This window comes from Olea europaea, unplaced genomic scaffold, assembly GCF_002742605.1.
Source record: "Olea europaea var. sylvestris unplaced genomic scaffold, O_europaea_v1 scaffold1185, whole genome shotgun sequence".
Lineage (NCBI taxonomy): Eukaryota > Viridiplantae > Streptophyta > Magnoliopsida > Lamiales > Oleaceae > Olea > Olea europaea.
In genome coordinates, this window is record NW_019229260.1 from 20,618 (window position 1) to 37,419 (window position 16,802).

At 32.8% G+C, this 16,802-nt stretch overlaps 1 protein-coding gene and 1 long non-coding RNA gene across 3 annotated transcripts; one reads left to right on the forward strand and one right to left on the reverse strand.

Annotated features, from left to right (window-relative positions):
- Nucleotides 1–6,246: 6,246 nt before the first annotated feature.
- On the reverse strand, nt 6,247–10,473 carry LOC111373951 (uncharacterized protein YciO). 2 transcript variants are annotated; one of them, XM_022996554.1, is made up of 9 exons: nt 10,229–10,473; nt 9,858–9,973; nt 9,023–9,076; nt 8,907–8,931; nt 8,575–8,697; nt 8,289–8,455; nt 8,128–8,197; nt 7,424–7,522; nt 6,247–6,626 (listed from the first exon to the last, which is right to left on the reverse strand). In XM_022996554.1, exons 1-9 carry the CDS (start codon nt 10,424–10,426, stop codon nt 6,558–6,560), a joined length of 921 nt encoding a protein of 306 aa, XP_022852322.1. In that variant the 5' UTR covers nt 10,427–10,473; the 3' UTR covers nt 6,247–6,557. The 2 variants fall into 2 exon arrangements, with proteins under 2 accessions (XP_022852322.1, XP_022852323.1); XM_022996555.1 differs by lacking the exon at nt 8,907–8,931 and having other exon boundaries at nt 8,289–8,432.
- A 489-nt stretch (nt 10,474–10,962) lies between these two features.
- On the forward strand, nt 10,963–12,489 carry LOC111373952. Its single transcript, XR_002699044.1, has 2 exons — nt 10,963–11,167; nt 12,008–12,489. It is a non-coding gene; the product is annotated as an uncharacterized LOC111373952 (long non-coding RNA).
- The last annotated feature ends 4,313 nt before the right edge of the window (nt 12,490–16,802 follow it).

Genomic DNA, 16,802 nt, shown 5'->3' on the forward strand with positions numbered 1-16,802 from the left:
AATGTGAACAAATTCTAGGAACAATTGTAAAAGAGGATAGCCCTTAAATTGACATTTTTCATGTAAAACAAAGCAAAACGAATACCAAAATATAGATGATTTTTGGATTTTTTTTTCTTTTTTGATTGGCAATGGAAACAAATTCTAAGAACAATGGTAGCAGTGGATATTTTTTAAATTGACAATTTTCATGAAAAATAAAGTCAAACGAACATCAAAAAATACTTTTATTTCAACATTTTCCACCTAAAAAATTATATCAATCAAACATTATCAATTAACAATTCCCAGTAAAACAATTTCTAGATAATTCAATTCTCTGGAATTCATTTTCTTTCCACCCAAATTCCATCTTTGCAATCAGATAAACCCTAAAAGGCCATTGGGAGAGATCTTTGTTATTCAAAGAAAACCAAAAACTTAGGTCTATAATATTCTAAACTCTCGAATGTATTAAAAGTATTTACTAATGCTTGTTGGATATCTAACACTAGTTAAAGTAAATCTACTTCGAGTTGGATATTATTCTTAGAGGAGGTGCAATTTCTTGTAAGTCTAAGAAACAAATATGCATTACACATTAAACCATGGAATCTGAATTCGTAGCATTAGTTGACACTAAGAAAGAGGCAAGTGGCTTAAGAATTTTCTATATGAGACACCTCTAGGATCGAAGACTACATCTTCAATTTCTATCTTGTGCGATAATCAAGTCACGTTAATATAAGCATATAAAATGGTATGCAATGAAAATTCTAGATATATACTAAGATATAACAACAACCTCGTTTAATTACATATTAATTGATAGATTAGACTCGAGCCTCACGCCTAGACTGATCATGGGTTCTTAAGCATAAAGGTAGTAACTTATCCCTGGATTAATCCAATACACGATACAGTTGGACAATTACGATGGCCTAAACCTGTTAGAAATCTACTATTGGAATCTCTATATGACTTAACTAAGGAACCTCAATCCTGCAACACTTCACTCACCCATATAGGACATTCAAAACTTCCTATGAGTCCAAATCCTACAATTCTTGCTCAATTTCACAGGTGTCCTAAGTGACGAGGAGCATGATATTGGAGAATTACCATTCGAAAAGAGGAAATTGACTTCAGCTGGTTGGGAACACTGCAAAAGATAAAATATTGGTAAGAAATGGAAGGTTATATGCAATCATTGCAAGAAACAGTTAGAGGTGACACAAAAATGGTACAAATCATTTGCATGGTCATTTGAAGATATGTGTATTAGGATGATACTTGTCAAGCAACATAAAATTTCAAAAAGGATGCTGCGAGTGGCAATGTCACAATGGGTACTTACTCTTTCGATCCATATAAGTGTAGGTATAGTATCGCGAAAATGGTGATTTTGCATGAGTAGTCTTTGTCTAAGATTGACCGTATTGGATTTTGAGAGTTCTTGCACAACCTGCAACCATTGTTTAAGGTTCATATTCGCAGTACTTTGAAGAGCGATGTTTTGAAAATCTATGAATACGAGAAAACAAAAAATATGATTACACTTGAGAAGATTGAGAGTTAAATTACAATTACATATGGACCTCTTTTAATCAATAGAAAGGATTCATGGTTATCATTGCTCATTTCATATATGATGCTTGGAAACTACAGAGTTGTATCATAAGGTACAATAAAAAAATTATAATTCATATGTTTTCATAATTTACCAAAATTATATTATTTTAGTTGATTTAATTTGTTATTGAATGAACTTAAGTTTATATATGTGTCATGCCCACACACTGCTGACACACTTTCAGAAACTCTATTATGTAGCTTACTGGACTAGAATATTGATAGTAAGTTACTAAATTTGATCGTAGTTAATTGCACCACAAATCATGTCGTCCCCTAGAGAATAAATTCAATTCAAATTTATTAATTTCATATGGAATTCGAATTATGTAAAATAAAATGGAGAATTTTTTATATATGCTAAATTAGTCGAAGAAAGCAATAAAAGTTTTGATTTTTAGCAAATTATAAATGACTGCATTGGATTTCAGCCCTGCCTATTGTTATATATTTCAATTCTTGATTTGTAATCTAGTTTCATTCATACTCTCTTGACAATCTATAAAGTTATAATATATAATCTTTTTTCCAAGACAAAATAAATCTATCCTAGCCACGACCCAAATATATTCCTAGTCCGAATTCGAATGGTTAGTACCCATTAATGTTTAGATTATTTACATAATTGCACACGTGATAAATGTTGTTCCTAACATCTATTGTATATGTGTTAGTTTTTCCGTATTCTAAACTTATTGTGAGTCTCCTAACACTATAACAAGCAACTAGTTATCTAATTGGTGGCCAATCAATTAAGTAATGCAATGTGTATGCAAAATCAATCAATAAACACAAGAATTATACTAAACTAGTTGTCTTAAATTAGAAATAAATAACAAATAGGGTTCATCTTCATCAAATACAAAAGCAAATTTAGCTTAGCATATAAATATATAAATTACACGAAGAATAATATAAAAATATCACCCAAATCATAAAAGAATCCAAAAGATGTTGATCTTCAAGTCCAAAATTGAATTCTTCAAAATTTTGATCTAATTGAACTTCAATTTATTACTAGGGCTTGATCTCCTCTCTTAAAATATATTAATTAGCCCCTTTGTTACTAATGAATTTGATTAAATTATTGTGTATGAAGGGGCAAGAGAGGTTTTTTTCATTGTTGCCCATGTCTGATATTTATATACGAAATTAGGTTAAAATTCACATCCAAATTGCCTTCTAAAAGAGTTTTAATCAACTAAGGAAAGTTGTCTTCACACGCATAATTTTGTCTCTACACACTTTTTTGTATTTTGGTTATAACTTTCTCTTTCGATATCCGATTAAGGTGATTCAAAGTGAATTGAAAAACTAATTCAAAGAGTAACAATTCTTCTAGAAATAAAGGTTTTCCAATTCGAATGTTTGCTATCTGAAAAATGAGTTTCAAATTGACTAAAAATTTAGAAGATATCTTATGTGATTGGAAGTCGATATATGATAATATTCTGATCATATCCAATTCCTTTTTTTAACTTCAATTTGCATTCAATTAATTCCTATCAATCTTCAAAGTATCTTTACCGGTCCAAATCAACCATTGGATATTTATATTTTGTTCTCCATACTTTGGGTTCTTTCTTTTTTGCTTCTTTAACGTTCATTTCTTCCAATTCCACAAATTTGTACTGAATTCAACCTAACAAACATAATTAAAATAATTAAGTTATAACTCATTCAAATCACTAACAAATGCTCCAATTTACTGGTCTGAATAATTGTACAAAATATACTTATCATATTCTTATTGGATAGCCACGCCAACGAAATCTAAAAATTTTGAGCTCTTTGCACGTAAATTGAAAATTGATTGTGAGAAAAATTAGTGTTTAATTGTAAAACAAGGTAGAATTCCATATACTTGATACTTCGTACTGCTTTGATTTATAAGGATGTTTTTACTCGTTTGATTTAGAGGGAGTTACAGTATAGATGTTTGCACAGTGATGGTGATTGGTATTTGACAAAAAAAATATGTGAGAAGTTAATTTTTTTTTTTTTTTAAAGATTACTGAATTGTTTTCAAGAACAAAATATCCAACTGCTAAACTCTTCTTTGCAAATATTTGTGATATAAAACTGTCGTTGTATGAGTGACTTGAATCTCCTTATGTGGAAGTTCAAATGATGGTGACCAGTATGATGGAAAAGTTTAACAAGTATTAGAGCGATATTCATGGAGTTTTGGCTTTAACAGTAGTGTTCGATTCAAGGTATAAGATAATGTTAGTTAAGTATTATTATCCTCGTATTTTTAATCACAACGCTGCAAGTGAGATCGAAAAGATTTATCAAGTTTGTAGCAGTTGGTGCACGATTATCAAAAAAAGAATGATTCAAGTGGGTCTGTAGCTCAGTCTTCTACTTCTTCTTGTCAAACTGAGACGTCAAGTGCTAATAATAAATTAAATCGCATGGTGGATTTTTATAGATTTGTTTCCAATGTTGAAGTTCCTAGCAATGTGAAAACTAAGCTTGATACTTTCTTGGATGAGCCTATATTGCCTCGATCAGATGATTTTGGTATATTGATATGGTGGAAAGTAAATGCAATCAAATATCTGACTTTATTTCAAATTGCAAAAGATATTTTGGCCATCCAGGTAATTACAATGGCGTCTGAATCTGCCTTCACTACTAGTGGTAGATTGTTACTTACAGAAGTAGACTTCACCTCAAAACTTTGGAGGCTTTAATTTGGTTATGGGCCGATATTTGTAGTACGATGCATATAAACACTTGCTTTTCATATTGTTCCTTTTGTGAACATTCGTATTACTAATTATCTTACTTTATTAATGGCGTATTCTGCGCTGTCCTCATATTTTAGATGTTGCTTTAAGATGAATGATCAGGATGTTGATGATGAGATAATTTTTATTTATCAAATAATGTAAAATTTAATCATAGTTATTATGATGATACTGAGAATAATATTTGTTTCGTTTTTCAAGATCCATCTTTTGTATTCTTTATCTAGGCTGATGAATATTTAGGAAGATGGAAAAATATCAAATTTTGGATAAAGAAATGAAATTTAGTTACAATATAATTATATTTGCAATTGGTTATTTTAAGAAAAACTTTGTTTCGAGTATTTACTTTGGATATTGACGTTGTTCAGTCTAAGCATTATTTGCTTTGAATTTAAAATTTTGAATTTGTATTTTATTATCTAATAATAGCATAACTTGAAAATTTGAAAATGTAAAAATTAAAAAAAAAAAAAATAGCGGTGGCAAACCACCTCTCCCCGCCTTACGAGACAGGGTTTGCAGCCCCGCCTCAAACCCAACCATTGCCATTCCTAGCCAAAATATGCTACTTCTGGAATGTCTTTTGAAAATTCAATTTTGTACGTTAAGTCAGAACAATAATTGAATAAGATATGAAGGTAATTATCTTGCAACTTATTTTGTATTTGAAAGGTTTATTGGTTCCTAGAAACAATAATATTTGACTTTAAGGGTTCACTTGATTAGTGTTTCAATTTTCTATTTTGAGTTTTGACTTCATTTTTAATTTTCTATTTTCAAGGTTTGTTCTAAAATTGTTGAAACGTGTTTAGTTTGTTATATTGAAAAATTATTTCTCCAAAGAGAAGACTAGAAAATATAATTGGCTTGAAATTTTGAAACCATGAAATTTGATTATTCAACAAAAAAAAAAGATTTTCTGTTAATATATTGTTAATCAATATATACATTTTAAAGTTGATCAATCTTACAATATTTTATTTCTTTACAGAAGTAAAACAAATAATAAATAATAAATTGAGTTCAAAATATAGAAACTAAAAATAAAAATCAATGACATGGGATGAGAATATTTTTTCTGTGCTCTATTAAATATTCTTTTAGAATTTTTATGTAAAAAATCATTAATAATTTGAAATGTTTTATTTTTTATAGTTCATAATTTTATTTTTCTAGAATTCTCTATAATTTAATTTTTTTTATTTTATGGAAATTTATTTTCTTAGAATTTTAGATTTTATTTTTAAAAAAATTTATTTTTTTATTTTTCAAATTTTTCAAATTTATTTTTTGGACTTATTTTTCTTGAATTTTATTTTTTCTAATCTTAAAGTTTTATTCGTTAAAATTTTATATTTTCATTTTTTAAAATTTATTTAAATTAAATTTTATTTAAACGCTTATTTGATAATACTCAAAACATCAAAAATACATTTTAAGTTTTATATTATAAATTTATCCTCGTTTTGGAAAATGCAATTTCTAAGATACTCGAGACATCTAAAATACATTTCGAGTTTTATGTTATAGGTTTATCCTCATCTTCAAAAATGCAATATCTAAAATTTCCAAAATACTCAAAATTCCAAAAATACATTTTGAGTTTTATGTTATGGATTTATCCTCATTTTCAAAAATACAATTTCTAAAATACCTGTAAATTGAAAACTACAAACAACTTGAAAACAACAAACTAAATGCACCCTAAAAAATAAACTCTACCTCATTTCGTACTATAATTTTTCACTTTTCATTCAATTTAGAAAGACACTTCCTGCGTTTCCCACAGTACATGGATGTATCAATGTGTACTGCAGTCATTGCGTGTACATGAACCGAAGAATTTGGGTTTGAAATTATAGAGCTACCAGGCAAGTTTAGCCAAAGGAAGGAAATAATAGCACTCACATTAAGAGCAGCACTTGTCCAAGTGAGCATTGAGAGTCGAAATCCACTCGAGGATCCTATCAAAGAACGCTTAAAAACTTAATTACTAAATGGTATGTACAATAGCAAACCCAAGTACTAGTAATGTCATTTCTAAGCACTCTACAGAACTGTGAAACTCATTTTCGAAAAGCTGGTATATGCAAATGTTAACGCAATAATGCATCAAAACAAACACATGGGTGATCCACCACTCTTCTATGCTGTACAAGGCCTCTTTCGTAACACAATGATAGCTTTTCACGAAGCCTGAGAGGCGATTTGATTAGAATCTTCATCTTCAGCTATCATCCACGGTTGTTTTGGACCCTAATTAAGAAGAAAATGAGGAAGTCACATATGGATATGCCTGTATAACCGAGATTTACTGTTCAACTGACAACATTAAGATAAAATTCATTCAAGCATTACACGTCGAAGAGAAACAATTTATTCAGAGACAATTGCAAAACTTGGTAAATCTCACCAACCAACCAGATATTTGAATACATGATTCATTGAAGATGAGGTAATAATCACATATCTTATGATTTTAACATAATTAATTTGACTAGCACAAATGTTGCCTAACATGAAGAATTGTCAAAGTGGCTTCTTACCTCCCAAACAGATCCTTCTACATCTATATATAAATGCTGGTTTATGCAGAATACACAAGAAAAGCACATCAAATTGTTGATTAATCATCACAGATGGCTTAGAAACAATCTTTCATTATTTAATGGATCTTTCCGTTTTAACACTCTATGAGCGCCAAAATGGTTTTTGTTGACAGAAGAAAGATTCTCTTTCATTTTATAGGATGCAAAATAAGCACATTTAGCAAGATCCCCTGATATTTCAGCTACCGTTGAAGGAAGAACGGATGTGATTGCTCAGAGAGCAAATGGGATTAGATACCCCAATAGTCCTACAGTCATGAACAATGGATACGAGGCACTGCGTATATCGACCTGTGCAGTGCTAATTCCTCAACCCTGAAACCATCTTCCTTTTATTTCACAGGTACTCGTGTTTTTCAAGGTTAAAAAGGACACGCCGGTACAATAAAATTCAGCCTCTACTTCCTCGAGTTCTAGATAGTTTATAGCAATTTTGTATTTTACCTTCCCTTGTCGTATAGTTCGAGGAGAATTTCCAGTCATGTCCACTACTGTAGATGGATCAGCCACTCTAATACCAGCATCGACAACAAAGTCAAGGCCCTAGAAAAACAGAGAAACTCATGAGCACCATTATATGACACAAAGAACCAGATAAGAGCTTTGGTTCACACCTAAGGCACTTTCTAATACTGCGGAAATGCAGGAGCTCAAGGATGACTGGGAAAAAATAGTTAAGCAGATGCAAAAGTTAGATTTGGACACTTGCAGAGCAATTTGTAATCTTGTGGAGTAACAGGAGTTGAAAAAGTCCAAATGCAGATAACGACTTCACAAGTACAATGAAACAATCAACTTTCACAAGACATGAGCAAATCACTAAAACTAGTTCAGAACATTCAATGTTATATCAGAGTAGTGCAACCTTATAGGTCTGATTAAGTCTTCAGAAAAAAACTACTACAAGTTGCTAGAGTTACCAACAAGAATACATCTTAAACACAGAATGAAGATGCCATAAAAAATAGAAAATGGACAAGCACTCTGCATACAGATCGACTCATTTGAGGTTGCTGGAAACAGAGACAATAGATGAATATCTACATTTAATGCATTCAGATCTAACTATTTCCAAATGCAACAAAGTGAACAAACAAAGCAAGGTAAAATTTACAGATCCAGTCAAGCGTTATAAGAAATAGCAATACCTCTGGGCCATATACATCAGCAATCACAACAGGATCTAAAATCCATTCATTCTCCTTAGGTGACTTGACACTAAGGAACAATATATATAAATAGTGTAAGCATAATCATAAATGTTAAAAAGAAAGTGAAACTGTGTGAAGTATCTGGCTTTACGGCCTACCTTGTGGATATTAAAGGCGCGTCCATCTTCTCCAGAATTGCTTGGCACACAGCATCATCAGGTATACGAACGCCCACATTTTTTCTTGGTGCATACTTGGAAGTTGTAGTCCCATATCTGGTACATTGTTTTGGCAGCTCTTTGCTTGCAGTCAAAATGAAAGTATACTACATAAACCAACCTTCATTTAGACATATTAAAAATATATCAACAATATTGTAGAGCAACACTAGCAAGATATGAACAATGAGGCCAAAAGCACATCTTTTGTCCTTAAATTACTTACAGGACCCGGCAGGCAATGTTTAACAGCTCGAAAAATGTTTGTAAGACCTGAACTGTTGCCACGAGGAAATCCGGTTGTGTATGTATCAATATCCTTGAAAGAGCGGCATAAGATGCTGAGAGGCTGAAAAATTTACCCAAAAATAAATAAATAAATAAAGAATCAGAATACATGTACCAATAACAATATTAAACACTGTTTGTCAACAAAATGCATGGAATGTCTACTCAAAAAGGCAAAAAGAAATATCAAACCAATACTTCATTAAGCGACTTGTTTGGTGCCATGCAGCATGTTTAGTTTAGGAACCAGATGGAAATAATTAAACCTGCCTTTGAAGGGTCTATATTTTTTATTCTGCAATGTACAGAGAACACTTATCATCTCAATGAAACTTAAAGCAACACCTTAAAAATCAAGAACTTGAGCTGGGAAAAAAGTTATCTACCTACGCAAACGATCAATAGCTGAGTGGCTTCTCAGATCACAAGCTATTGCGTACCTATAATCAAAGTAAAAATGTTGAATTAACAAGTTTTTCTATTCTTGGCACATAAGAACCAAACAGGTCTGTGAATGACATGCTTACTTGTATATACAACATAAATAGCTAAATTTAGCCAAGTCTACAAAGATCTATTAAACAGGAAGGATGTAAACTTTCTGTAAACTCCTAGTGATCTAAGTTGCAAATCCTAATATACCAGTATAAGAATAATTTTAATCTAAAGAAAAATATACAAACCTACACTATTAGTAGGTTTCATCAATTTCCCCTTCTAGTTTCATAGCATGAATTCAGAACTGTTAAGCATTCAAAAAATTCTTTTGGCTATTTCATGCTTTGAAATCTATTAGCACGCATAGAGAAAGCCCAAGAGGAAAAAGTTTCAATACCAAGATTAAGAGGTCTCAAATTTATCCACCCTTATTATTTTCCTCATCGTCTTGTGTATTTATTGTTCCAAATTATGTTGATATACACCATAATTTTGTAACAACGATGAAAACAACACTGACAAAGCCTTATTCCAATAAATTTGATGTCTACTACATAAATCAGTCTCTTGCTTAATCACTATAAAACAAATAAACTACCACCATACGAGAAAAATCACAAAAGTCAGCAAAAGCAACTCAATTGGTTTTTCGTGCAGACTAATCTCAGTAAATTTATAAAAAACTGAAAAGTATAATCACATTTCACCAGCATCCCGATCAAAAGTTTAAATTCATCCCGCAAACTAACTATTAAAAAACTAAAATAACGAAAAGTAACATACACTGTGTCAGTAGGAATAACTCCAACAGCTCCTTCCTTCAAAAGTTCAACAATCGGGTCCAATTTCCATGCGTCGGAACCAAACGGATCAACATCAACATAAAGCAAGCCATCATCCTGTGAGAAAAGGGCAAAAAAAAAAAAAAAAAAAAAAACACCATTTTCGGGCAAAAAAAAAAAAAAAAAAAAACTCCATATTCACCTCGTGTATGCGTTGAAAAGGTCAATTTAAATGAATTCAAAAACCTCCCTAAAATCTTAAAATTTTAGACGGTATGGTTTAATACAGTATCCAAGCAAGATAAGAGTAAACAAAAATGTGCAGGAGAAATGAATTTGATCTGCGTCTGGTCGTGTAGAGAGAGAAAAGACCTTGGTGAAGCGAGGGGCAGAGTATTTTAGGCGTTTGGGGCTCCTCTTGACAACAGCTAGAGTAAAGAATCGACGAGCGAGCTGCGAAGGAGGTTGCATATTCTGGAAAGAGATGCCGCATGGGAATGGACTCAATGACCGCCTGAATGACAAAGGCAGTACGGCTGAGCCACCGCAACGTTTCACTTCCACCGCCATTCTTCAAAACTTGAATGGAATCAGAAGCTCGAGAGAGAGATTTCTGGAATGTCTGGAAAGAGGCATATCCCTGGCTCCTTATTCTCCTCCAATTTAATAGATGCGGGCCGGGCCGGGCCGGTTCGGTCCCGTCCAGTCAGGCGAAATTTTCTGTACTACTAGGAAAAGAGAAGTGTTACGTGTACATAATAGTGTATATAATTACACCTGACACAGGATTCAACCTTTAATTAAAATTTCACACTTGCACATCAACAATCGAATAATTGTCACGTCACATTATGGATACCATTATGTGCAATAATTATGTACAAGTAGAATATCCGATGAGGAAAATACACAACTACAACATTATAAAAACAATCCAATTATGGTGCCCTAACCGGTTGACATGCGGCTTGACAGGGTGAGGTGGCCTTTTCTTTTTAAATTCAAAAAAAAAATAAAAATACCCCATGCAATTTGAAAATACTGTGAGTTAATCAGCCCAAAACATATAATCCGTTTCACCCTCAAATAACCCTATTCAACTCAAAATTTTCCTTCATATTGCAGAACCCATAGACTCCTCTGCGGCGCTACTCATTCTGACTTCTCCAACTACGACAGAGAGGACGTCTACTGCAACGGAATGCACGTTGTTGAAATATTCGACCTTTCATTTATGTGACATTCCTTCGATTTTCGTTGATTCGTAGACGTCACAACAGATCTTCTCCAACTAGATCTGCAAAAATTCAGGTATATATATATACCTAAAAGTCAAAGTCAGACTAGATCCAATCACAAATATTACAGCTTCGAAGGTGGAATTGTAAGATGTTTGGACGAAATTTGTGTTGGCCATGGACGTGGGTTTTGAAATTTTGATTGTGCAAGGTTTACATAATTTTGTGTTGTTTTTCTGGGACATGGTTTTTAAATCCATGCTTTGACAAAGACCCGTACCCATTTCATGATATGTTCATGTTGTTGCAAATCTTGTTCTTGCTGGGTGTGAAAAGTTACTTGATAATAAATAAGTTTTTAAAGTGAATTGTAATATATTGGTGAAAATTTAAAATTAGTAGTGTGAAAAAAAAAAACAAATGAAACATGTTTGGAGAGAATTAGTTCGGGAATTGTTTTATATGCTGTTGGTATGAATTGTTTTTAAGGTGAATTGTTTTATATGCTGCTTGCATGCCAACCAGTGTTAGCTATAAGATAGGTGCAAACCCTTAATATTGTGTTCAAACTATGTTAAAAGCAAAGTATGATGGAATAAATCAATGTAGAATTGATATTTACCTTAGAAATGCCAAGCTTGGAAGCATAGTTACTGAATCTGGGCTGAGAGATTGAGCCTATTTTTGGTTGATATTCATTAACAGTTTATTGTCGATAAAATCAAATTTTATACACACATTTTGTGAAACTCACAAGTAATAAAAGTATTCATCAATCAAGTTTAGGTTTTTTTTATGACTTTTGCTTTGAATTCAGAAGAATGGTACATGAGTCCTTTGCTTGTATTGTGAGGTTTGTCATTTGTTTATATATATGTTGTGCTCATTATCTTGTTTGGTCTTTGATTCCTAGCTTACAATGAGAGGAAAGAATCATGGAGTCTGTCACAGCTGTAAACTAAAAGTGCATTCTTTTGCGGAATGCTTGAATAAACGCCCCTGCCCATGGTGTAAACATGCTTTTCTGAAGTGCATTGAGGTGGAGAAGAACACTAAGAACAAAGGTAGACCATTCAATACGTGCAGCGTGAAATGTGATTTTTTGGAGTAGGTTAGTGAGGAGGAAACGAGTGGTGAATCAACATCTGTTACTAGTACTCAAGTTTTGTCTTGCATGTTCGAAGCTCGATGTCGGTAAACTGATGAACAAGACACGGAGATTTCCATGAATGTAACTGTACGCAAAGAAAGAGCACGTAACTAAAGGAGATAAGATTGGAAATGGGCCAGCTTGAGTTGTAGTTTCCTTTAAATGAAGTTGTAATTTCAGTTGTGTAAATATATGTTTCCTTGAAATGAATGTTATCTTTAATGCTAGTGAACTTTTGAATCTAACTTCAGTTGTCAATATACATGAACAATAGCATATAGGTTAGATGGGGAAAACCATATCTTTGGTTTGCGTATCATAGGATACAATTCAAAAAGAAAAGCATAATTCATACACGCTCATCCTTTTCTTTTTTTCTCCTTTGTTCCCATAAATATTAAAGTGTTCAGGGTCTCTTAATATAACTTACTTTTAGAGATCTACTATGAGCATTTTCAAAGGGTATTCACAACAAATGAAATAGATACAAATAATTTATGTTGCCAACTCCAACTTTATTAAGATAAAACTTTGTTTATATAATTTATGCTGCCAACTCCAACTTTATTAAGAATAAAACTTGGTTTCTTGGTACAGCCACAACAAGATACTAAACAAAATCCTCTAGCAACATTGGTCTTAAACTAGATTTCTTTAGCCATCAAACAGTGGAAGAACAAAATCATACCCAGCTAATTGAGAGGCAAAATCACACCCAACATTAGCTAAATATGCTACTCGAAGCGTTAGAACTGTACTCTTCATTGTTCGAACTTCCATCCTGAATTAAGACTAATTAGTCTTGGGACTTCCATTCTGTTCTAGACTTGGGAAAAATTATGCAAATCTTCGACCACCATGCATTCTAACTGTTGTGTTTCACTGCCAGCAGCTTCATGCAAATGTTGTCCACCCAAACCAATGGAAAATCAAATACGGTCCCATTTTAATCTAATCCCAAAAACGTTGAAAAATAATGACAAACATTTTTCTTTTTGTAGTTGCTTTACCGCCAGCAGCTTCATGCAAATGTTGTCCACCCAAACCAATGGAAAATCAAATACAGTCCCATTTTAATCTAATCCCAAAAACGTTGAAAAATAATGACAAACATTTTTCTTTTTGTAGTTGCTTTACCTTGACTATTGAATATAACACTTGCTGAAGATGGAGGGACGATACATGTGGATTGTTGATGTTGTGTGAATTGAAGATTTTGGTTGCCACCCTACACGAAATAACATTATCAGTAAATCATATAATTTCGATGAAAGTAAATCATCTATGAACCATAAAGAGCAGTGGATATGATAATAGTATTAGCATATGTGCTTGTTGTGGTAACCAGATGACAGTTACAACATCTCTCATATTACTTGTGCGAACCTTCGGTCTCTTCCCTTTGGTTGAACTCAAAGTTGCCTATAAAACATCAAAATGTTATTAAACATTATGTGTATAAGGACTTTACGACCTTTGGATACAAAAAATTGGGAATTACTTTACTATGTTCAAACTTGATTCCAATAGGCTTTTCTTGCGAAGTTTCCTAGGCGCACATTTTCTCTTCACACATATTGGATCCTATATGCTGCCACTTCTAGTATCTTGTGATGCTCCACTTTCTGAGGCTATCTGATTGTTATTCGAGGACATGACATTACTCCCACAAATAGACTTCGACTTCGTCATCTATTTACACTGAGTGTCGATCCAATCAATTATAGAATCATATTTGACTTTATACGCAATCATGTTTTCCAGTGTTACAAAATGTTGACACATTTTATCGTACTTCAACTGTCCATGAGTACTAACCAAACTATCACAGTTTACTGCGACCCTCGTGTGGATTCTACTCACATCTCGTCACCATCTTCGTAATATGTATATATTCGGTATTGATTTCACATCATTACGGATCAATACTGTGATCACATGTCGACAAATAATCCCTTGAAACTTGAAAAAGTGACAATTGCAAGTAATTTCACATTTTTCTCTTTGAAATGAGACAAAACGTTTTTTCTTAGAACGCTCATTCATGTATTATGTCCTCTTGCACCTCGTAAGTTTTTCTCGAACATCCCTCGGAGGCAAATATGAGATCGTAATAAAGCTTGCATATGAACTCCTCTTGAATTTCCCTGAATTTCGAAATTGTATAAACTAGCTGAAATTACTTTTTCCATTTCATACCTCATTGCACACGGTAACATTTGCGAGTAAGACTTGAAATTTGCTTGGAACTCTTTCTCAACCTTATTTCTCAATGCTCATTCATATTGTTCAACAAATTGCTTCAACATCATCTTCAAATGCACATGACCATCAAAGAATGCATTCACACTCTCACTGTATTGAGTTATTGATATCCCTGCCCAAATTGTGGTTTTCCAACAGCAAGGTACCCAACATTCCCCATTCTCATATAGACCCGTCAACCAGTCATTATCATACAAATTATATGTTTCGATGATCACTCTCCATCCGTTTTCGAATTTTTCTATAAATTGACAATTATAGACCAAACTGTGAATGTAGCAAACATTAAACCCTTTATCCACGTGATATCCAAACTTTTCTGGCAACTTCTTCAATATGTGTCACAGACACTATCTATGCTTTGTATTGGGGAATACGATCTGAACTATATTTTGCATAGCCCTGTCTTGATCTATTATTATCACATGGGGAGCTTGTCCATGCATGCATTGCATCCATATCCAAAATAGCCACACAAACGTATCTGTATCCTTGTTCGATACTAGACCACATCCAAGTAGTGTCAATTGTCCATCATGATTCACTCTAATAAAAGGGGCAAATGGCATGTCATATTTTATTAGTGAGGTATGTGGTGTCGAAGGTGACAACATCATTAAACTCATTATATGCTTGCCTACTCCTATTATCTGCCCAAAACACATTTTTAACCGCAACTCTTCATTTAAATCTATATTAAAGTAAAAGCCCGAGCATCGTGGTTTCATTTTAGAAAAGTATGATTGTATCACTGCTGCGTCTCCTTCTCCAAGTCTTAAACGCCTACCTTTTTCAACATAGTTTCGACAATCCTTTTCTATACAGGTCATATTCTCATATCTACCCGCTTCAACAACTATAGAGATATAACTTTTGTGCAACGAAATTCCAACTGTCATTTACTTCAAGTCGTCGTTTCACACGTCCACTCAATTCTCAGTTACATCTATATAACCTGGACTTCGAAGGGCTTGTTTTATGATTTTGGTTAAGGTGTACTGTGTTGATTCTCCATATACCGCAAATATTTAAACATCTAGTTATCTTGACTTTACATCTACTCTGAATCTTGTTGCAGCTTCAAAAAACCACTCATATTTTTTATTCTTTTCTCTTCACGACTACAAATAAATGTAATATATCTCAATACCTTTTTCGAATTTCTTTTTCTAATAGGGAAACCAATGTTGTGTGCACATATTTTGTAAAACTCAAAATTTCATTTTCATCCTTAAATTTCATACGCACCTCAGGCACAATTGCACCATTTTCGACTAACATATCATCACCCAGCATGTTCGTATTATCCATAACATTCTCATTATCGAAATTCACCAAAATAATGTCATCCATATAGTCCACAATTTTTTTCCTGAAACAAAAAAAAATAAATTACATTGTTGAAAGAAGCATAATAACAATATAATTTATAAAACTATATTTAACGTTTTCCGTACAAAGATAATAACAAAATTCTATTACAGAAATACTTAAATGAAAATTCTAAATAGGCTTAGTACTGTTATGCAGTAATTGCAGCTGAAAAAAAAAACCAAAAAACCTCACTGATCACACATCAAAGCCCCAAGATCAACAACTGACTACTCGGATGAAAATGTATGAGGTATATGAAGATGTTCAAATCCGTCGCAGCTGAAACCTCCCAACTGATCACAAATAAAGCCCCAAAATCAACAACTCACTACTTGGATGGAAAATGAGGAAGAATCGCATATATACAAGGTATATGAAAATATTCCAATTGTTTTGGGTTAATGAAAATGCTCGAGAATCATAAAGTTAAGATTATGGTAAAACAGTACTAAGACCATGGAAAATGCCAAATCATTATTTATGACAAAAAAATAAAACAATGCAAACCAATACCTTTTACAATCATCTTCTCGAACAAGCGAAGCTAGGAACAGGTGGATGTGTAGCCAAAAGTCGATGGCAGCTTCCCCTATTTTCGATGTCGTCGAGAATGAGATAAAAAAATAAAGACAGAAAGAGATGCAGCTGTAGGCGTGGAATTCACGCCAAAAGGATAAAGGAAAAATGGAAATTGGGCATTGCTCGCCTAATAAGAAATAAATGGGTGCCCGAACTGGTTTTGACCCGAATTTGAAGTCATTCAAATTACTTTCCATTTTCCTTTTTCTTTTTAGCCCCATTTTCCACATCATTCGGTCACCGCTTCAGTCAACCCCTATGTTTGAATAGCACAATTCTTATAAAAATAGTATTTCATAATGAACAATCTTGAAAAATATTTTCAAAATTCAAGTGATAA